Here is a 22,032-nt window from a genome sequence, read left to right as displayed (position 1 = left end):
AAAAGAAACTACTCTCCCATTTCCATACAAGGATCCAAGTACTCCTGAAAAGCACATCTGGGATAAAGAACAAAAATAAATCAAAGGGGAAAAGGGAGGTATATTTTAAATAAGTAGAAAACTACAATATTTACAGTAGTGTTAACCAAAAAAACAAAAAACAAAACCTTTACACCCTCCCGCTACCAATTTTCGGGAGGGCTCGCTGCTCAGTGGTGTTCGGCCCTTTGCGTCCGCGGCCTCTGAATCCTCTGCCTCTCAGGAAGTGACCAGGCACGCCAAATGTTTCTATGTTTAACTTTTTCTCCTCTGCCCAGGTAGTCCTCCTGAAGGCACATGACAGGGGAAAAAAATCTTTAGCAAAAGTGTGCAATCATTAATGATGCATGACAACCGTTACTTACATAGGCTTAAGATCTGCTGAGATGTTGTCAAAGAAGCATTTGGTTTTGTCGTAGTACTTGTCTCCGAGGGCTTCCTTCTCCTCCAGGGGCTGGCTGTCCGGGGCCTCTCCAGAATCTACCTTCTCAACTGCAGCAATACAAAAATCGGGCACATTTCAGCTTACCTAAATAAATGTACTGTTCAGTGAACCTGAAGTCTTCAAACTTACCAATAACCTCCTTTGTAAGATCATCTTTAAATTGAGCGTTTGCAGTTTCAAAGTCAAAATCTGCCTCAAACTCCAAAGTTGTAGCCGCTTTTGTGTTTTTCACCAGAAGCTGGCCTCTGCTCCTGTTTCTGTTCCTGGACCTGCGGCTACCTAGGGGGGTGGGGGGTGGCAGGACAAAAAAAAACAAAAAAAAAACCAAACAAAAAAAAACATTCAACACTACTGTAAAACCGGTTTACAGCCGGTCCATCCAGCCTTCAGAGTTTTATAATGTATTGCTCATGCTTGACCATATATTTACTGTGACAAAATACAGCTTTTCACACCTTTGTCAGCAGAAACAGTCAAATCAACTTTCACAATATGAATTTTGATACCTGGTTTTGGCCTTTGGTTCTCTGTGCTTTGACTTTTGGCTGCACTTTGCTGAGATGTTCGCTGACCTACATACGTTTTAAAAAATGTAATGGGATTAAAAGCAATTACTGTGACTTCTCTTGGACGGTAACAACCACTCCTAAGTGCTTACTGGTTGGTACATTCTCCTTCTGACCCGAACCATCCTGCCCAGGGCGCTGTGTCGGACGAACGGGCTGTTTTCTTTGTAGCTGGGCTGCAGTCTTCCCCTTTTTCTGTGCAGCACTGGCCACAGGCACAGTCTGCACCGCCTGCTCCACCATAGGGGCTCTTCTGACTGGGCCTTGAAATCCAGGTACTGAGGGAACAAACATGGTGGGACTTTGTTAGTGGTAATACTGACATCACTGAGCTTGTGTAACGTTATTTGTACCTAGGCCTAGTGCTGCATTGTACTGCTGGTTAAGTAGAGAACTTGCAGCCAGCTGGTTGTAGGTGGGCATCATGTCCCTGTATGGACTCCAGCGTGGGTGATATGCAGCAGAGGAGCTGCCAATGGATGACTAAATCACAACAGGGAGAAAATAATTAGTTGCAAATATGTTGACTGATTAATTTCCAACTAACTACATTCCTTGGCCAATATACCTGGACAATGGCAGGGTCACGAGGCAGTCCATGGTGAGGTTTTGGTGGTTCAGAAACAGTGATATCTTTGATGTCACTTCCTCTGTAGATTATGTATTCATAAATTTCATCTTTGGGTGGCACTGGCCTATCTGTGTGCCGGTCCTCTGTGCCATAGGATTTAACTGTTGGGATAAATAGTTATTTAAAAAACAAAACAGGCATCTTATTATTTAGTGATGTAGAGAGAATTGTTAAAGAGAACAGAAAGACATGTACCTTTAGCTAGAGCAATCGTTGACCTCTCTGTGTCCACAGAGGACAATATTCCCTCATAGCGAATCTGTGCCTTAGATATCAAACTGATTTTACTGCCAATATACGGAGTTCCTCCTCCAGCACTCATGTTTGCAGTAAAATTGTGTTCTCAGATTGAAATGAAGTTAACTCTACAGCACACACGCATTAACTAATCAGCGTGCGTAATTGCCGTGCACCTGTGCGCTTTATATGACTGTCAGTGACGCACCTCTGCAGCCGGTCGGGTCACCTGCGTGGGAAGACAGGGTTAGTTTGTTTAGCTTGTCAGCGTACACGGGGTGAGAGAAATAGAGACAGGCCTGTGGGGGACTTCGGTGAAGCTGGGTAAAAAATGGACCACACAGGCCATCCAGGACAGCCTAGCTTTTGATTTTCTGTCTTTATATCATAAAATTGCGCCTTCCTCTTTCAGATAAAATACAGTATCAGGCAGTTTTTGGAAATATGCGGCTATGGCTATGAATTGTCTCATTTAAAATGAAGTAATATGTGTGTGGTCTTATTGTTCTGTGTGATGTATATGGTGCCTATATATTTACACAGATTACTAAAGCTAAAACTGAAGCGATGGCATTGAGTTTTTTTCTCTCTGGTTTATTTCATTTGGTGACAGCGGCACGTAAGTTGAATAAAAAAAGTGAATAAAATCATCCATTCACACAAAAAGTTTTGCGCTTTCCACAGTGAGCGCTGTGAGTTTGCACACAGTAACTGACAGCACGTTCGCTGAAGGAGGGTGGGGCTCCCCTCACCGCCTCTTTACAACAGCAACTTCACTTGGTTATAATACTGCAGCCATCTTGCACGGCACGTCGAGAGTGTATAAACTCCAAAATTTAGGTTGTTCGCTTGTTGCAAACCACGTTATTATTCTACCAAAGGTTCCGTGGTGAAATTCTGAATCGGAATAGTTATTGTAGTAGCGTAGACAACTCGCCCACGACGTATCGTTTAGTGGAAACATTTTGTCTGGAGCGCAATGTTGTTCCGTCTCTCGCATCCCCTGGAATGACAGCTGAAGCCATTGGTACCGCCTTTTAGAATGTGGAACAGCCAATCACAACTCTCAGAAATCCTTGCCCGGAGAAGTTTAGCTGTTGTGCGCATGCGCATGTCATTTGGTAAGTACCTCACTTTTCACAAGCTCGCAGGAGTGTGAAGATGGCGGAAAGCTCCGGCCCGCTGGATGAGCTCTTTTTACACACAGGGGTGAATAAAGCGGTAGTGTGTCATCCTGCACGGTCTGTAGAGTCACAGCTGTCGTTCTTGTGTCACAACAATCACTGTGGTAGACACGAGACAGCCGGTAATTACATGGTTATAGTTCCGGGACAAGGGGGTAGCTCGAGCTAATGTCCAGCTGGGACTTGGTCAAGACGATTGCTAAAGCAGGTACGCTGTAACTACTAATGTTGTTTTCCTCGTTGTCTCTCCGAGTTTACACGAAAAACAAGCGGCAGAGCTGACAGAGAATAGAAGTAGATGCGCCATAGGCTTGTCCCATCACATTCAGCATTGTTTCTGCTCCTTGTTTAACAAGTTGAAGTGCAGGGGTTCTCTATATCTCTACATAACAAGCTCCCCATGGTTCAGCTATGGACGCACCGACGGCCAGCACGGACTCCAACACGGAACACGACCCTGGCAAAACACTTGTTAGTGGCGGTGTAACTTTTCTCCCTAACCACCGAGGGAAAGCAGGTTCATACTCAGCGCAGCCTTTCAATGGGAGCCAAAATATGAACTCTCACAATTCAGGAAGCGCTGTCCCTCTCGGGGGGACGACAGTGACAAGTGGCACTGGCAACACTGGCAGCACGGCGATATCGGTCACAGCTGTCAACAGTGGACCAGTGTTGTCAAAAGGGCTGGCCAGTGCGACAATGCCCCCCACGTCAAACAGCGTAATTCAGACGCCGCTCATGAACTCGCAGAGTGTTATGGCTTCTGCTCATCCTGTGAGCCAGGCTACGGGACCCACTTTGGCACTCGTGAGGCCACCTATGCAAAACTCGGGGTCTGGGTTAACTTTGAGTGAGAACAATGCTGCGAGCCCGGCTGTGACTGCAAATACAACAGGTCAGACAAGTATCGGCATACAAACTCCGCTTGTAAACAATGGCCAGCCGTCCAACCCCGCGTCTGTCAGCGCAGGGTCGCACATTATCAAGGCAGAGCCACCCACGACAATAATACAGTCCGCAGCACACGCTGCTGGCACACCCGGGACCGTCAGTGCACCGCGGAATCCTGGGACGGTAACTGCACCTGATGGTGGAATAAGAACTCCAACGCCGCAGATGTTGGCTCCAAGGCTCCCCCAGACTGTGGCGGGACAGCCGAGCATACAGAACATTCAGCTTCCCCCCGGTGAGTGAAATCAGAACTTTTTAATGTCCACATATCTGTACACTTTACTGATGATCTAAGTTGGTTTCATTAGGGCCCGAGCACTAAACGTGCGAGAGCCCTAATGAAACCCTAGGGATTATTATTTTTACACCCCCCCCCCCCAAGATCGCCTTTTTGGAGGCCTTAACATGCCCCAAAACTCACCAAACTTGGTGAAAAAGTTCATTCCCCCGAAAAATTTTGAAATTTGCTGACTTTTGAAATGCACATTACACATTACACATTACAAAGAAACACTGTATTTTCTGCAGTACCACCAACATATTTCATGCAATGTGGACAAAATCTTACAGTACTGCTATGAACCCGAGTCTGAACAAAAATGCTAATAGGATGATACCGTCACAGCGCCACACTGGCAGCAGGAAACTTCTGTTGTAAACGTGTTTGTTGTACGTCTCTGGAAATGAGAGGAGAGGAGAGCATAGGACAGGAGACAGCGATGGCCCCGCGGATCGCAAGGTGTGCGAGGGGCCGCAATGCTGCTTGCAGCTATAATTTTTACTTGCACCTGGATTAATGTTTTCGAAGATAAACACAGAGTATTTCTAAAATAAACGCTTCTCTTCTGTCATGGAGTCAAGTCATGGATTTACTGCATGCCCAAATCTTTAAACAATAATAGGCCACATTGGTTACGATTTTACATGATTATCAATGAAATGTACAGGATGGGTTTGTTACCCAGCTGTTAAATTTATTTAGAAAAATATTTTTAATGCTTGTTCCTTGTCATTAAATTAAGCAGTGATTGCTTCCAAGTTGCAGTATATTACAGTAGGATTGTGCAAAATCGTATCATGTGCAATTAATCGTCAGAAAACTGTCACCGATTAATATTTGCCACTCATCGATTACGGCGATTAGTGACTCGTCATGATGACGCATTTTTGTGTGCGACGTCCTGTCACCATCACCCGCAAGCGTGCACATTTGAGCCCACAATAACAATAATGGCGGAAGGCAGTGGTATTCAGTTAAATGATGCGGAGCAGCACGTTCCTAACAGAGGTTCAACATCTGTCACCATAAGCCGGAGTACGAAGAAGCGCAACGTGGCCACAACGCCGGCTACAGCTGAAGTATATGCCGCGCATGCATTAGATGTGAAGCGTCGGTTGTTGCCATAGTAACCGAAACTTGTTTGCTTGTGTCAAAAGAATAAACTCCGACTGGAGAAGCTGCCTCCCGATCTTTATTTATTGAATCCACAGCAAGAAAACATTACAACAGCGAAGTCTCCTCCAGCAGAATTCCACTCAGCCGATAATCCGCGTTACGTTTAGTCAGTGTGCTCCTTGCGACCAAACTAAGCGCTGGAAGAAAGTAACGTAGGTTAATTTGCACACACATACATTTAAATGTGAAATTGTCCGGTTTGTTTGTTTGTTTTTTTCTAGTGTATGACATTCCAGTCACAGGTTAATTTGCACAGACACATTTTTTTAACTTGAAATAATCACTGATGTGAAGTTTCTGAACTTATTTGTCCTGTTTAATGTTAATGTTGATATGCACTGCTTTGTGACCTTAAGATAAGAACATTTGAAGGACAAAGTTACTTTAAATGTTTGCTTCATTATTATTTTAAAGCAGTTTGTGCATTGTGCAATGCATCTGTTACCAATAAATATTTCAAACATGGCTAGTTTGTGCCTAATCAATACTTACCAGTTTAACCTGTTAGAATGAAGTATTTATCTTGACTGATGATTTGTCAGTATCATTTTAGAACAGTGGCGATTTAGAGTTAAAAACATGTAAGTGCAAATGTCATCAATTAATCGTCAAATTAATCGTTATCGGCTAAATGCCACAATTAATCGTGATTAATTTTTTGGCCAATATTGCCCAACACTATATTACAGTATAATTACTGTATTCAGGCAGCCTAATATATCTTCTGGCTTTCATCAGGGATGGTACTTGTACGCAGTGAGAGTGGACAGCTCCTGATGATTCCTCAGCAGGCTTTAGCCCAGATGCAAGCTCAAGCCCAGGCTCAGGCACAGGGAGGCATCACACCTCGGACTCCTGCCCCAACAAATGTGCCTCCTGTCCAGGTAAGATCTCTTAAGTATGCCAAGGCTATGTTCAGCCTGCCCATAGCTCAGGGAGGCACCTGTGTGAAATACTGTGGGGTAGGCATACACAGCATGACTGTATGACTTTGTTGTATTATTAGCCTTAATTTATTAAGAATTTATACATAATTGCAGTTCAGTTCATGAGCAAACGACATTACTCATCTGGTTTTGCCTTTGCTTTGTGCCACCTCTCAGGCTCCTGGAAACCCCATCATCAGCACACAGGTTTCTCCTAGCACCATCATCCGACCAGGCTGTCCAACCCCAACGTCACTCAGTGCGACCACCACCCTTCACAGACCTCCTGTCTTTCAGGTGAGCTGGACTGTCTTACAATTAAAATTTCTATTCAGAGTTTTGCATCCAACTGAAATCCTGCATATGTACACTTATATTATCCCTTTGAGTTTTTATGGTAATATCTTTCTTCCCAGACCTCAGTTGGGGCCACAGTACCTGGAATGATCCCCAGGACAGTCAGCCAAGCAGCTGGGACCACAGTTACCTCAGTAACAGTGAGCAAAGTAAGTTGTGCTTATACCAAGGGATCAGATGGAGCATGGCATCTGCACTGTAAAGTTTAGGATGCCTGATGAATTGTATGTTTTATTTGGCAAAAACTGTATCGTCTGCTGCAACAGAAGTTGATTTTGTTTTGTGTTTCTGGCAGGAGACAATAGAGAATGTGAAGAAATGTAAGAACTTTCTGTCTACTTTGATCAAGCTGGCATCCAGTGGGAAGCAGTCCACAGAGACTGCAGCCACCGTGAGAGAGCTAGTCAAGGATCTGCTGGTGAGTGAGCTCTACAAACAGCACACTGTTACCAGTATAAGGTTATAAGGTTGTAAACATTTCCAGGAACACTGGCAAACCTTCAGATGAACGAGGCGGTGTCCATGTACCCCGCTCACAGGGTCTATGTTACAGTTAAGGAAAAGATGATTTGAAAATGCATTTGATTTTGTAAGTTTGCCCACTAACAAAGAAATGATCAGTCTATAATCTCAATGGCAAAACACATCTCCAAAGCATAATGTTTCCACCTCCATGTTGACGGTGGGGACGCTGTTCATAGGCAGCATTACTCCTTCAAACACGGTGAGTTGAGTTGATGACAAAGAGCTGGATATTGGTCTCATCTCACCACAACAGATGAGCCTTGGCCAGGTTGAAGAATTTGGAATCTGGATTGATTGATTACTTCTGTGGACAGGTGTCAGGTAACAAGCTGAGAGGGCTCCCAATGTTAGCTCCTTACCTGTGTAAAATACACCTGGGAGCCAGAAATCTTGCTGATGACAGGAGATCAAATACTTTTTTCATTCATTAAAATGTGAATTAATTTATAACGTTTTTTGCTGTCTCTCACTGTTCAAAATTATAGACTGATCATTTCTTTGTTACAAAACTTACAAAATCAGCAGGGGTTCAAATATTTTTTTGCTTAACTGTATGTGTTTTATCAGGAGGCCAAACTGGAAGTTGAAGAATTCACCAGCAGATTGTACAAGGAGCTGAACTCCCCACCCCAACCTTATCTTGTGCCTTTTCTTAAAGTAAGAAAAGCAATTTTCTGTAATAACAATTTTCAGTTTTTCAGCAATTACTGTTATATTGGTATTAAATGGTTTTGTTCATTTGTCCACCCATCTGTATTTTGCAGAGAAGCCTCCCAGCATTGAGGCAGCTCACCCCAGACTCAGCAGCATTCATCCAGCAGAGTCAGCTCCCACAGCCAGCCTCAGGTCCAGTCTCTTCCACCTCAACCACCTCCACCACAGTGGTGCTGGGCAGCCCAGCCCATCGCCTCCCTACTCCAATCACTCGGCCCCAGCTCCAGCCAGGTGTTAGCAAACCAGGACAGGCACCTTCACTGGTAAGTGATGTTAAATCAGAGTTTAAATCTACACATTTGAAGTAGCATTTACAGACTGACATCTCATTTACACAATCATCTTGATCTTTATTTCTGTACAGTGGACAAATTATTTGCTCTAGATAAGAGGGGATGTTGGAGAGAATTAAATTCTAGATTTCAAGAATTCAAGTTTAAGGTTACAAGACCATTTTCAGGGAAGTGACACCAGCCAAATTCTGTGGATGTGTTGAGCACAAAAGTAACCCTACACTGAACAGAAGGATAGTTCCAATGGTGGAAAATAATGAATATCCTACTTTAGACCACTGACTTATCAATCAAACCATACAACATAATGTGGTTATAAGGACATGTAATAACCATGGTTTTAAATGTTGCCTCTCCAGATTCTCCAGTCTCAGCAGCAAAGACCAATGTTGAGACCTCAGGTAACCTTGACGACCACTCCCATGATGGCGATCAGAAATCAGGCCCCTGGTCGCATCATGCTGGGACAGCAACAGGTCCAGTTTAAGGAGCTGCAACCAGGTGAGATGTCAGTCTGACATCTTTTTGTGGGTGTCTGTATTTTTGGGGTTGAGGCTTTGTTGATTGATTGCAAGGATCTGTGTTGTCTCTGCCAGTTCCCCTGAGGCCGGATGTGCCACTTGTTTCTAAACAAATCTCTGCTGCAGGCTTGACTCCAGCTCAAAAAAACAAACTTAAAGAGGCGGGTGGCACTTTCAAGTAAGAATCATTCAAAGCAGTTCTACTTGTCAAATTATTGTAATAAATGAATGATAAGTTTTATAATGAGGGTTTAATTGTGTGTGTTTGTGAATATTCTGCTGCTCAAAAACATTATGTGGCCCTCACACTGCAATGCTTGGATTTATTCTCTGTATTGACAGAGATGATGATGACATCAACGACGTGGCCTCTATGGCAGGAGTGAACCTTTCAGAAGAAAGTGCTAATATCCTAGCCACCAATTCTATAATCGTGGGTGCAGTGACACATTCCTGTAAAGATGAGGCTTTTCTCTCCTTTGCCATGCTGCAGAGAAGAATGTTGGAGATAGGTGAGACATACTGATATCATTATTAGATATATTCACTTGTTAATCAGTCTCTTACTACACTTTGTTGTGCTGTTTCTGCTGCAGGTAAGAGGTATGGCGTGACAGACCTGGGTGCTGAGGTGGTGAACTCCGTCTCCCACGCTACTCAGCAGAGACTTCAGAACCTACTTGAAAAAGTCTCTCAAGTAGCCCAGCAGAAAAGCAGTAATCTGAAGGTTTGTTTGGGCAATTTTCCCTTATACAACCAGATTTTTTAACAAAAATATAAATGCTGTGTCTCCTTAGACAGTTTTTAGAATGCCTATAGATTTTTTTGGTTCTTTCAGGCATAACATCATGACACTGTTGTCTGTTGGCAGGAGGATGACAACTACAGGCATAGCAGTGATGTTCGTGCTCAGCTGAAGTTCTTTGAGCAGCTGGACCAGTTAGAGAAACAGCGAAAGGAGGAACAGGAGAGGGAAATTCTCCTAAAGGCAGCTAAGGTACAGCATGTCTCACAGACTTTAAAATATTCACTTGTAATCATCAAACACACAGTCTCCACAGTCTCCTGCATTCATGTATTGTATTCTGCAGGTGTCCCACTGAACATCTTAAATTGTCTTACAGGGCAGCCTTCCACTTTTACTATTTTGTGGTACTACTGACATTTGTTGCTTTGCAGTTTTTAATAACCAGAGGGCAATTAGGGAAAATATTTTGTGGACAGATGAGACCAGAGAAGCTAAATTTTGGGATTAAGAACACAGCATTTCAGTATAAGAACCTATCCCACCTGTTAAACGTACTGGTGGTAGTATCATGGTTTGGGCCTGTGCTGCTGCATTTGAACCAGGATGACTGGTATATCTAATATCTAAATGATATTATACCACACATCTGTCTTTGAGCTCAAGACAAAGTGGGTCCTGCAACAACCACACATGTTTTTTCACAATAAAATGTTTAAAGAAGAACAAAGTTAATGTTCTGAAATGGTCAAGTTCTGACACTATTCCTCCTATGTTGTGGAATGTTGTGGAAGCACCTAAAACAAGCAGTTCATGTAATTCCCCTACATCTCAGATTGTAGCCATTCTGTACTGAAAAATGGGCTAAAATTTCATTATGACGACATCATTAGCATCTAAACCTCAGTAATAATTGCAGCACATGTTATTAATTGAAAGTTGCCAGATACCAGAGCGCACCTTCAGAGTCTCAGTGTTGTCAAAAATGTTTTTATTTTGTAATGCGAAAGGGCACTTTAAAATGTGTTATTACACCCCATCACTTTTCATTTTACATATAATTTACAAAAGGTCATCATCTGTATAATCTGCTATTCAAATAAAGTGTTCCATGTGATTGTAGGTTTTAGATATTCATGTAAAGTAGAGCTCTTTTACTTTCAAATACCTGCAAATTGTAATCTCACACAACCTTGGCTTTAGTCCTTTTTCTGTCAGCAACACTTTAATTAATTGTGTCTTGGTTTTGCTTCTGCAGTCTCGAGCACGGCAAGAGGATCCAGAGCAGCTGCGTCTGAAACAGAAAGCAAAAGAAGTATGATTAGAGTTCACTGCTCTGTTTCTGAACATCTAGGCCACATGTGCTTGAATTCCATGTTGATGTGCATTTTCTTGTCCAGATGCAACAGCAGGAGTTGGCTCAGATGAGGCAGAGGGAGGCCAATCTGACAGCTCTGGCAGCTATCGGCCCCAGAAAGAAGAAGAAGAATCCTGACTCTCCGTCCTCCTCTGCTTCAGCTGAGGTAACATTCAAGACTTTAGCTGTATACTAACAGGCCAAAAGCTCACATTACTCATAGCAACTTATGAAGCAGCCCTAAGAAATGTATGACTGCTCATTCCTGGATTACCATGTGCCACTCTGTAGTGTACAAAAGTTTTACATTGTTTGAGCTGTTGAGGATAAACAAATATTTTTGGTGCCATCAAATTCCAAGTGAATTAAAAAAACAACAAAAAAACAATATAATTGTTCCATGCCTGTAAAGACACAAATAAGATGACCACTACAGACAAATGCTTTCTTATTTTATTGCAAATTTCTAGTTCTAAAAGAAGTGACCTCTGCTACTACTAAGAGGGTCTTTTTCTCTCTGGTAGCAGCCAGATAAAGTTGATTTGGTGACAGGCTGTCACTGACAGAAACCTGGCATCAGCCATCCGTAGTGCTGAGAAAATAACAGAATAAAGTCCCTGGGTTTGTCAGACAGGGCTCTGTACTCATGTACTTTGTCAGCTCATTCTTATTTGCAGATCCTATTAAAACAAGTTACCAAATTAATCTAATCATATGATTCAGTCAGCATAGTCTAATAATATACCTGGTCCTCTTTGCAGGCAAACAGGCAACTTCTTACATGAAGGCCTGCTGCGCCATACTGGCAAACAGGCTAATTAATTTAATTATGAAGTAGGGCTGGGCAATTAACCGAAAATATATTGAAACCGACATTTAGACTCTCTAACCAACGTAATTTTACTTGTGACGATGAGTTCAGTTATTACGTTTCTGTGATGTCCCCTTGCTGTAAAAATCAAAGTGCTTTGTAGAGCTTGTTACATATTCAGAGAACAGAGAAATCTGTTCGTGTTCCAGAGGTGGCAAGATACATGTGTAGTCCTCACACGGCTCTCCCACTGCAGCATATATAATGCGCACACGCATACAGGTTCTGGCGTTTCGCTGCTGAACGTCGGCAGAAGCAGCAGTTTAGGTGAACATTTGAAGCTGAGATATTTAGAAAACCAGCAAAACCGAGAAATACCAAATAGTAGCAACATCTCATCCTAAACTGCTGCTTTTGGCGTTCAGCAGCGTAACGTTGTAACCTGTGTGTGTGTCTCTGTGTCTGTGTGGGTGCGCTGCAGCTGTAGGACTGAATGAGGAGTTCTGCACACGTTTCTCGTGAATTATGAAGTCCAGGCCAATATGAATTTTGTTTTTGTGCTTGCCAACTCAGAACCACCAATATATTTCTCTGTTTTAGTGGAGTATGTACCAAGTTTAAGTCACGTGACTGGCTCTCTTTTATCTAGTCTGCGTTTACTCAAAGTGAAGCCATGAGCGAAGCTGACGTTGAGCATATTTAACTACCCCCCCCCAAAAAACAAACAAACAAAAAAAAACAAACAAAAACAAACTGTTCATTGATCGTTAATCAAGGAAAAAGCTTCAGTTAATCGTGATATTGATTTTAAATAATATCGCCCAGCCCTATTATGAAGCATAAAAATATTTGTGCTGTTGTGATCTCACCCAAATTATTCATTCATTAGACTAGTCCTGTCACAAATAACAATATCTACACACCCCTAATGTCTGTCATCTTGCAGGGATCAGGAACAGGTCCCTCTCTACATGGTGGGCCTGGTTCTTCAGGCTCCAGACCCACACGACAGCGCATCACGCGTGTCAATCTCAGGGACCTGCTCTTCTGTTTGGAGAATGAGAGATTTACCAGTCGCTCCCATTTCCTCTACAAGGGCTTTCTCAAATAGGCTTGATGTCAGAGAGGAGAGAAAGATGAGGAGGAGCAGGAGAAGAGAGGGCTAGGGGACAGTGAAGTGTGGGATCACTTCCAGCACAGAGAGCATAAGGACTTTTGGAAGTGAAGACGAGGACTTGGCACATTTTAAGGTTTTTACATACAACCTGAAATAAAATAGCCATATTGGATGGCCTCTCTACCTCCCTCCTCAAATAATGCCTATTTTCTTTTAGAGTAGTCACTGACTGATGCTCCTTAAACTACTATGTACTTTTGTACTACTTTTGTTTTTCAATTATGCACTGTAACATAGTAGAGTTTATTTTCTGTGTGTTTGTATACACATTAGGCTTTTAAGCAATGGATATTATTTGTTTTATTAGACCACCAACTAATTTTTTGAATAACAATTTTATTCTTGTGTTTGTCAGTGGAATTAGTTTAAATTCCAAACTGTGTAACCTACTGAGTTGCCTTCTTAACTATGAATAAGCCATACAAGCATCCCTAAGCAATTGAACCTGCTGTATCTCTTGAGGCAGTTGCTCTCTCTGCATCTCTCATCTCTCTACTTGATTATTTTTTGTTCACCATATTTATTTACTAAATTCAAGCTTAAATTGATGTTTAGTTATTTATTTGATTTTACGCGTCACCTCAGTTTATCATGCAGTTTAAATGCAAGACAAATGTGCATTTAACTACACAGGACTGGTGAAAGGTTTAGTGTTTAGATTTCAGGAGTGTTCTTTTTATAATTGTTCTTTTGAATTAATTTCCCAGGCATTGATTGCTGAAAGTTAAGACAGGTGGTTTAACCTGTACTGTTATACCAAACATACGTCTACCTGAAACTGTATTTTTTTATCTGCCCACCAACATATTTTTACTCTTCTAATGGTGACTGGCCATGTCCTCCACTCATTTCTTTGCCTGCTTTTTTTTGGTGTGCTACTGGACAGCCCCTAGGTTTTTATGATCTTAAGAAACTGGAGTTTTGTCTTGTATAGTTGTAAATGTTACACTCTAAAATTTTACATACGGTTTTGTATAGAGTTGAAATTTTATGAATACATCATTAAGAAAATCACTTTTTCTCTATTGAAAAGTTTGAAATAAATATTGATTTTACAGTAAATGATTTGTTTTGGTGTTTAAGAAATCTCTGCATTTATTAAATGTTTCTCTTGTATGATATTGTGTTGCACTAGGGGGCAGCATTTCATTATAAGAACATCTGGGTGTGTTGCATGTGGCACTGAGAATTCTTTGTACCTGAATGAGCTGAATACCTTTAATTCCTTCTTACTATCTGTTAACAGATAATTTTCCTTAATCCTCTAACATCTGTAAAGCCACATGTAGTACACAGTGTGTGTCCCCTGGGTCTTTACAGGCATCTATTGAGCACTATTCCCCTGAGCACAACACTCCTCTCTTAACCCAAAATGAAATCACGCACACAGTCTGCTACCAGTCTGTCTGCTTCTTTGTCGGGCCGTCTTGTTTGAGTCTGTCTCCATTATCATCCCACACATGCTGCACTGGTAACAGCTGCCACATCAGCTGCTAACATTCGCCATAAAGCATGCGCTGGAAATAATTAGGCCATTCTGCCACAGGGACAGTAGCCTGATGTTACAATGATTGGGAGCAGCTTTTGTATCTGTACCAACCAAAGATGAACAATAATATTGGGAACCATCAGCAATGATGAGCTGCAGTTTTATTTTCTATAATGAAAGCACTTCTGGGAGCCACTAGGTGGCAATAGCTCATTTTCTCCTAATAGCATGACTTCTTGTGGCTCACATGGACTCAGACTGTATCTTCAGGTTCTAATATCAAATACTTCATATTTGATATTCTGGTTCCATCTGATTTACTCTCATAATAACATCTATATGCGCAGTCTGTCAGTCACTCCCATTTTGCAAAAAGGAAAAGCAGTCTGTGTTATAAAAGCACAACCAGATGAAAAAGCAGGCTTAGAGAACCAGTGTGGCCTGACAGTCTTTCATAGCATCTCTGTCTGGTGTCGGTGGCGATTCAGGTAAGACCTCGCCCCTTTGCCTCGGACCAATCCAATATTTTTCTTGGTAATCCCTCTTCCACTCCTCAACACTGCTGCTCTTTCAGAGTTAAGTCCATATAAGCTCCCACTTGAGTGCCAGAGGCAGAGCAACAACAGGGATGGTGCGGTTGCCTAGCGACGTCTCAGTCACTGCACCTAAGGGTGTTGGGTAAACACTCTGAGCCTGCCAGAGGGAAGAGGAACAAAGTGACATCACTGTTTCATTCTATGACATTTATTAAAGGTGGCTGTTATTAATTTCTTACATTCAGTGTTGTCGTTTCTGCTTTCACCTCAGGGAGGGATTATATAATAAAAGCGTGGCAAGTTTTTTTTTTGTACTTGTGTGTGAGTGTGCGGCACGCACATGCTCATCATGTGTTTCCTCGTCTGTACTTAACAAGAGCTTTTGTCAGATTCAAAGATGGGATTTGACTGATCTGATAGTGCTTCTCAGCAGGGTCTTCCTGTTGCATTGTTATGATAAATCTCCAGTATAAAAATTCTTTGCTTGTTTACCATCAAAGGAGCTCTGGTTTAATGATGGTTAGGGGCTGATAAAAGGCCCTCAAGTCCCTGTTACTTACATGAATTGGAAGCTTTTCCAATTTTTTAAGGTAAGACCCCTATAGCTATATGAATAAGAGCGTGGTGATATTTCTCACTTTGACATTACTTTGCAACCCAATGAATTCGAAATTCCATTTTTAATCCCACTTTATTCAAGCTGTGAGACAAATGCAGTAGTAAAAGTCAGTTAATCAGTTTTATCCTTTTCAACGCTTTCTTGCATAATGTTGATTAAGGTTTGAACTTATGAATAAAACTCTCTCCCAGGAGGGACACGAGAATGTGATTTGGATGAACTGATGTGGCACTGTGATTCAGTCACTGCACTTTATCATCCATTAAGATGCACGAATCCAGTAGCCTATAACCATTTTTATTCTTAAATGAAAAAAATGATTTTCAGCCTCCCCGGTGGTGTCAAACCCTGAAATGTAACATGCAGCAACAGTTCATTAGTTTCCGCTTTCTCACCTCCCTACACCATTTCCTGTTCTTCTGTGCCCTTGTCCCGGGTTAATGCTGACTTTAGGACTCTTTTGTTATGGGGTCATACGGGACGTCTGATTTGGCCCAGAGATACTATAATAAGGCCAGTGTTTATGACCGCTGCTGAAATGGGTTTGTAAGCACGGCTGGACCTGTGAGGTATTGACGCAGGGGTTAATAGCCTGTTGGCCTCTTTAATGGAGCTGAATCAGGGCAAGCAGCAGGCAGTGTCAGGCCACAGGAGGAGAGCATCTCCACTTACAAAGTCATCTCTTTTGTGAAGTGGGACAGGCACCAAAATGTGTGGGGTGTACATACATGTGGCTGACACAGACAAATGTGCAACATGCACTTGAAAACACAGTCAAATACACACTTGAACAAACTCAACTAGACTGTGTACAGGACACAATCAGGGTGTGATAGACTAAGGCAACTGGTCTTCCAGAAGGGTTAAGCTGTCATAGTAGTCTCTTGTGCTCAATGCTATCTTTAGCAGTTAATTGCTGAGTGTAGTGTGTTGCAAGCCTAATGGGAATGTTATTAGTTTTGCAGGTATTTGGTCAGATAAAAGCAGCTCATTATCCGTAGGGTTACACTTCCCTCAGATTAGATCTGTCTACAGCTGCAGATAAGATCTTATTACGGTACATATAAGAGTCACAGTATTTTGTGTTCAAAAATGTGTTGCAGGGCAGAGAGGTGGCGCAGAGCCTGTCCCTGTTCTCAGCAGTACTCAGACAGCTTCCTGAGACGACATGTATGTTAGGTTAGCATGAGTGGTTGCATGGCTCTCCATGTTAACCCTGTTCAGGGTGTGCCCCACCTCTTTCCCATTGACAGCTGGGATAGGCTCCAGCCCCCCTGTGACCTTGTACTACAGTACACAGCAGGTCCTGAAAATGGATGGATGAAAAATGTTTTATTTGCTGCACGCATATTCAAACAAAACGTTTCCAGATATTATTATATTATCTTTTCTGTAGTTTAAAGGGAGTTATCCTTTTAAAACTAATAAATAATAAAACATCCATCCATCCATTATCTGAACCTGCTGTGTCCTGCAGTGCAGGGTCACAGGGGGCTGGAGCTTATCCCAGCTATCTACAGTTGAGAGGCGGGGTACACCCTGGACAGGACACCAGTCCATCATAGGGCAACACACAGACAAACAAACATTCACACTCACACTTAAATAAAAACATTGTTTTTTTAATACATTTTGAACATTTTGTTAAAAACGCCAGTGTGCTAAAGAATCGATACAACCGTTACAAATGATTTATTTATAATTTATGTCATTAGCTATTGACCACCATAAAACACATATAAAAACACATGCATCAAACTGTGATTAATCAGCTTACGCATTTTGCACATGCTTGGCCAGACAGGTTGTCATTGCTCCTTTTATGAGATTGTAATATCATCATTGCATTTACTAAACTGATTCTGTTACACACATGTGCTGATCAATTATTTATTTATACTAATGATGGTGCTAAGCATCCATTATTCATGGTATGCTCTGGTCTTCCTCGAGTGATGCTGACAGAGGGAAATGGAGAGGCAGATGGGAATGGAGGCTTGATTGTACCCTGAAGGACAGCACAGACTGACTTGGTTGCAAAGGAATTATCTTGTAGCATTTAGAGATGTAACCAGTGTCCCGGGGAAGTCACTTAACCTGTGGCTGAGGTGAGGAATTACATCCAGTTGATTAGAACAGCTGCTCTGCTTGAGGATGCACCTTGGATTTCCCACTGCACTCCAGCATGTAATCACACAAAGATCTCTATAGAGCTGCTCAGCATCAGCAGCAACACTCTGCACTGTCAACAAATAGCACAAAGGCAATCCCATGATGCATCCAGGTGACTATACTACTAGTTCTGAACAAGAGAAATATGTCTAATATATCAATATTTATTTATTTTTGTGTAGGCTAATGTGCTATTTTCAGTTTTATAGAAATTCTGCATTAAATGGGTCTTCAAATCATTCAGTATTACAGGCAGACATGTGGGTTTGCACAATAAAAACAGGAGCAGCAGAAACCAACTGAGAGTCTTTACAGTATATATGTGATAAGCTCCAAAAACACAGAAAGGTTAATGATATCATACTCATCCCTCTACTCAACTCGTATACCATGGGCTTTCTGTTAAACATTTTAGGTCTCAAACCCATGTTAACATTGTAAAGTTTTTTTTTCAGGCTAATACCTTATTTAAGGAGTGCAACATGTTTTATAAAAGCCTTCACTTAGTGTTATTTTATAGGACATTCATTTGTAAACAGCTTAATTACTTGCCCAGGAATGAATAGGAGCTGCCATGCAGTAATAACAGTCCCCTTAGTTAGTGACTATATGGTAATTTGATTAAATGTTTATTCAAATTAAACAAAAAGTCTGTGGCTCTGAGACGCTGCTTAGACACAGTGTGGCTAAATGCTCAGTGTCAATGCTAACAAGCTGATGTCAAGAAGACCAACTTGTAAACACAAAGTCATCAGATCAGTGTGTTTAGAGCTACGATCCATATTTATGACGTGGAAATGATGATGAATAGGGCTCACCAGTTCCTACATAAATTATATAGATTTCTACCTAAATGGATGGCAAAACATACACAGTAACATTTGTATGGTGTGGGTTTACTGTTGAATAGCTAAGATGGTAACGATTTAGGGTCCATCTTCTCACACGCAGTGTTTTGAAGGATGAGTCAACCACCAATGTATTCAGATTGTAGTCGCATGTTGTATTTATACAATGACAATAACGTCTCTCTTAATCTCTTAATCTTAATCTAAATTTGTCAATGTGAACACGCTTAAGCACTCACATTAGCACAGAAGAATATGATTTAAAACAGAGTGTGGTGACGTATTCCTCTAAAATGTAAGGCTATGAATGACTCACAAACAGTTATCATGCTGCTCTTCTTCTAGCAATAACACATTCTTTCCCCTCACTGATAGCAGCACAGAAATCAATCAGGATTTGTAGTAAATGCTCTTTTCAAATGTAGACTGATGCACAGAGAGTGTGTCAGCCCTGAGTGATGTCTTGGTAATAGCAAAGTGCCTCCACAGGATCAATCATCCATATCATGAATGGCTGGTCATTTAACAGTAGATATCCTCTCTCTCACTTACAGCAGGAACATCAAATTTATTCTGCCGCTTTGATCTTGTTTTAGCCTGAGTCCTGAAATAGCAGGAGCCTCGGAGTGGTGTCAGCAGAAAAACAGCCAGCAGAGCTCTTCCTGGGCGGCACTTCTGCTGAATAACAACATCAACACTAAGCCGTGAACAGTTGATCACGCAGCCGGCATCAGAACCAACATCCAGTGGTGTTTTTTTCAGATTGGACTGTTCCCAGCATCAGCCCAAGAGACTCACTTGCTACATAGAGAGGAAATGAAAAGAGCAAGGCTTGGACATGTTTGAAGAAGAGAACTTTATTTACAACACACAAGGCACTGGCTGCAAGCCAGCAGCAAAGCTCTCAGTCTATTTACGCCATTTATCAAGGGGGCAACTTGAGTTTGCTTTCTTCTTTCAGTTCGCCTATCTGCCACAGGGAACCCAAGTGAACTTCAGCTAAGCCCATCAAAGAGTCCTTTCCTGAAGTTAATCTCCTTATCTGCCAACTGGCTATGACCAAGATTACTTTTTACCAATTTGATTATTATTTCAGAGCAGTGGAGCTCACTGCTGATGGCTCTCTTATTAACACAGGTCCACTATTCTGCGGGGTCCAGAAGAATTCATTATTGTACTACAGCAAAGGTTAACATAGGTTTATTACAGAATGTTCTCATTACAGGGACACTCAGGGAATCAAAGCTCCTGTTATTAACTACTCCACTGTGTTCCATCAGCTCTGCTCATCTCTGCCTGTCTTCTTTACCTTGTCATCACCCAGTTCTCTAATTTCTGGCCACAGTGGACAGCAGAGCGATAACTCTGTTTCACTCTCATATTTAACCTTTTTTCTTCCCTAAAGACCATTTTCTAAATGTTATTCATTATTCCCGCTGTGCTTAAATCTCACTTTTTTCAACCCCTCCCTTTGCTGACCCTCTCCTCCATCCTATTAATCACCTCTCCATGCAGCCTACCTGCATCTTACCACCACCTCATTTTTCTCCATCTCTCCTTCGGCCTGCCTCTCTGCATTCTCTCTGGGTGTCTCATTAAAGGCGCTCTATCTAATGAGATTACGCCGTGGGGATTAATGGTGTGGCTAATTGATAGACACACAGCCGGAGAGGATTAAATCCCTTTAAGTCCCCAGTGGGTTTTTTGGCGCTTCAGCTGACTAATTGAAATCACAGGAATGGACACAAATATACTCCCTGACCCCACACACTGCTCTAACGATCCTTCGTCTGTGATGCAATAAAAGCACCAATTGTGGCAATTTTATTAAAAAATGAAGCTATATCCAAACAATCTGGGTCAAAGATTAACTGCATAATTCCTCAGGGAGTCTGTTCCACTTCATGGCTCTTTAAATGCTTAAAAAAACATTAGTCCACTGTACAAATACATAAATAATAAAAAAAATCTAAAAAAATAAAATAAAAGAGGTGCCAACTGTGAAAATACAAATCAATTATTTTATCAACAACAAAAGGTGGAAAAGTAGTGAATTTAAAGCAACATTTCTAAATTATTTGAAGTGAATGGTTGTGTAGTTCTTTATAACACTACCACTGGCTGCGCCAATGTTCAAGAAATGTCCAAAAGTCCAACAGCAGATTTAATTTTATAAACAATATCACAGAAGCCTATCATTATCTAAAGCTTCAAGTTGACAGTAAAAAGTTAAAATAACCACAGGCTATGCCACACGAGGGGTGATTGTGGTCCATGGCCTAAAGCAAGAGGAGTTAACTGACCAAATCTACCACTACAATTTGTTAAATAACACCTTTAGTCCAGCAGTCATGGAGAGGGTGGACCTCATTTTTGTACAGGTTGGAGGAAAAAGTCATAATATGGTGGTGCTAAATCAGGTTTAACTGCAGGTTTGGGACTATAAAGTCCATGCTCTAGGATGACACCAGTCACCACTGAGGATTTGCAATTGCAAGTTCTGACTTTTTTTGCCCTTACACTTTAGGGCGCAGACTTATCAATCACCCATTATCATTAGGCATACTGCAGAGGTTGATGCATGTAGGGAATGTTGAAAAAAGATGGCACGTTTTCCAAACTTGTGTCATTTATTTTCTAAAGCACACATCCAGTATCTAGATGAATGAATAAAAGAAGTTCAGCACATTGAATAATAGAACAACTATCAGCAGGCATGTCTAATGAACCTTCCACTGTCCCAAGGCCAGAAGCCAACAAGAGGAGTGCATCTGTCAGAGACCGTACAAACCCACAGGGGAAGGGGGTGTTTTCAGATATAAAAGGATTATAACAAAGCATTTTAGATGGAAAAAAAGAGCAAACCTGAAACAAAATATGTAAGCAGGCAACTAAAAATGGAATTATGCGTCAACAGAAGACAAATATTAAAAATATCCACATATTAAAAATGAATGGGCCAAAAATCCCCCCAAGCCCAAAGTAGAGCAAGAGAGAGAGAGCAGCAACTTTTATGTCATCAAAACTTCAAAAATATGTATCTTACAGTATTTTTATTTTCTCAGTGTCTTTGTACAGAGTATATTCATATAGTTTTCTGCTGACTATTTTCACATTCTCACCACATAGTAACAAGTGCTTTGAGTAAAACATTGGAGAAAAAAAATCATGCACCTTTTAATACTTTTGTTGCCCTATAAAACAACAGGAATGTTCAAGGCGACAAAGAAAATCTCTCCAGGATACCTTTGCTCCAAGTCAATTCAAGCTCCACTTTCTTACAGTCTGACTAATCAGATCATGCCTACATCAGCTTTACACTGTGGAGAAAGCAACACAAACCGTACAGGGCAGGCAAGCATCTCAACATAAAGGCTCCTAAACTCAGTCCAGAGGAAAGGCAGGCATTCTCCACTAAATTATAAAAACCCCA

At 41.5% G+C, this 22,032-nt stretch overlaps 2 protein-coding genes across 4 annotated transcripts; one reads left to right on the top strand and one right to left on the bottom strand.

The window, feature by feature from the left end:
- Positions 1–108: 108 nt before the first annotated feature.
- Positions 109–2,131, bottom strand: LOC114436144 (protein LSM14 homolog B-like). 2 transcript variants are annotated; one of them, XM_028406258.1, is made up of 8 exons: positions 1,877–2,131; positions 1,619–1,782; positions 1,404–1,533; positions 1,143–1,328; positions 991–1,056; positions 614–763; positions 405–531; positions 109–326 (listed from the first exon to the last, which is right to left on the bottom strand). In XM_028406258.1, the coding sequence occupies exons 1-8, from the start codon at positions 2,001–2,003 to the stop codon at positions 170–172; spliced, it is 1,107 nt and encodes a 368-aa protein (XP_028262059.1). In that variant the 5' UTR covers positions 2,004–2,131; the 3' UTR covers positions 109–169. The 2 variants fall into 2 exon arrangements, with proteins under 2 accessions (XP_028262059.1, XP_028262060.1); XM_028406259.1 differs by lacking the exon at positions 991–1,056.
- Positions 2,132–2,681: 550 nt separating this feature from the next.
- On the top strand, positions 2,682–13,997 carry taf4a (TAF4A RNA polymerase II, TATA box binding protein (TBP)-associated factor). 2 transcript variants are annotated; one of them, XM_028406257.1, is made up of 15 exons: positions 2,682–4,288; positions 6,248–6,393; positions 6,613–6,732; positions 6,852–6,941; positions 7,088–7,210; positions 7,885–7,974; positions 8,082–8,294; positions 8,684–8,825; positions 8,972–9,023; positions 9,188–9,357; positions 9,442–9,572; positions 9,717–9,842; positions 10,849–10,905; positions 10,991–11,113; positions 12,705–13,997. In XM_028406257.1, the coding sequence occupies exons 1-15, from the start codon at positions 3,514–3,516 to the stop codon at positions 12,867–12,869; spliced, it is 2,523 nt and encodes an 840-aa protein (XP_028262058.1). In that variant the 5' UTR covers positions 2,682–3,513; the 3' UTR covers positions 12,870–13,997. The 2 variants fall into 2 exon arrangements, with proteins under 2 accessions (XP_028262058.1, XP_028262057.1); XM_028406256.1 differs by having other exon boundaries at positions 8,921–9,023.
- The last annotated feature ends 8,035 nt before the right edge of the window (positions 13,998–22,032 follow it).

This window comes from Parambassis ranga, chromosome 5 (genome assembly GCF_900634625.1).
Source record: "Parambassis ranga chromosome 5, fParRan2.1, whole genome shotgun sequence".
Lineage (NCBI taxonomy): Eukaryota > Metazoa > Chordata > Actinopteri > Ambassidae > Parambassis > Parambassis ranga.
This window is presented reverse-complemented; position numbering and strand designations above follow the sequence as displayed.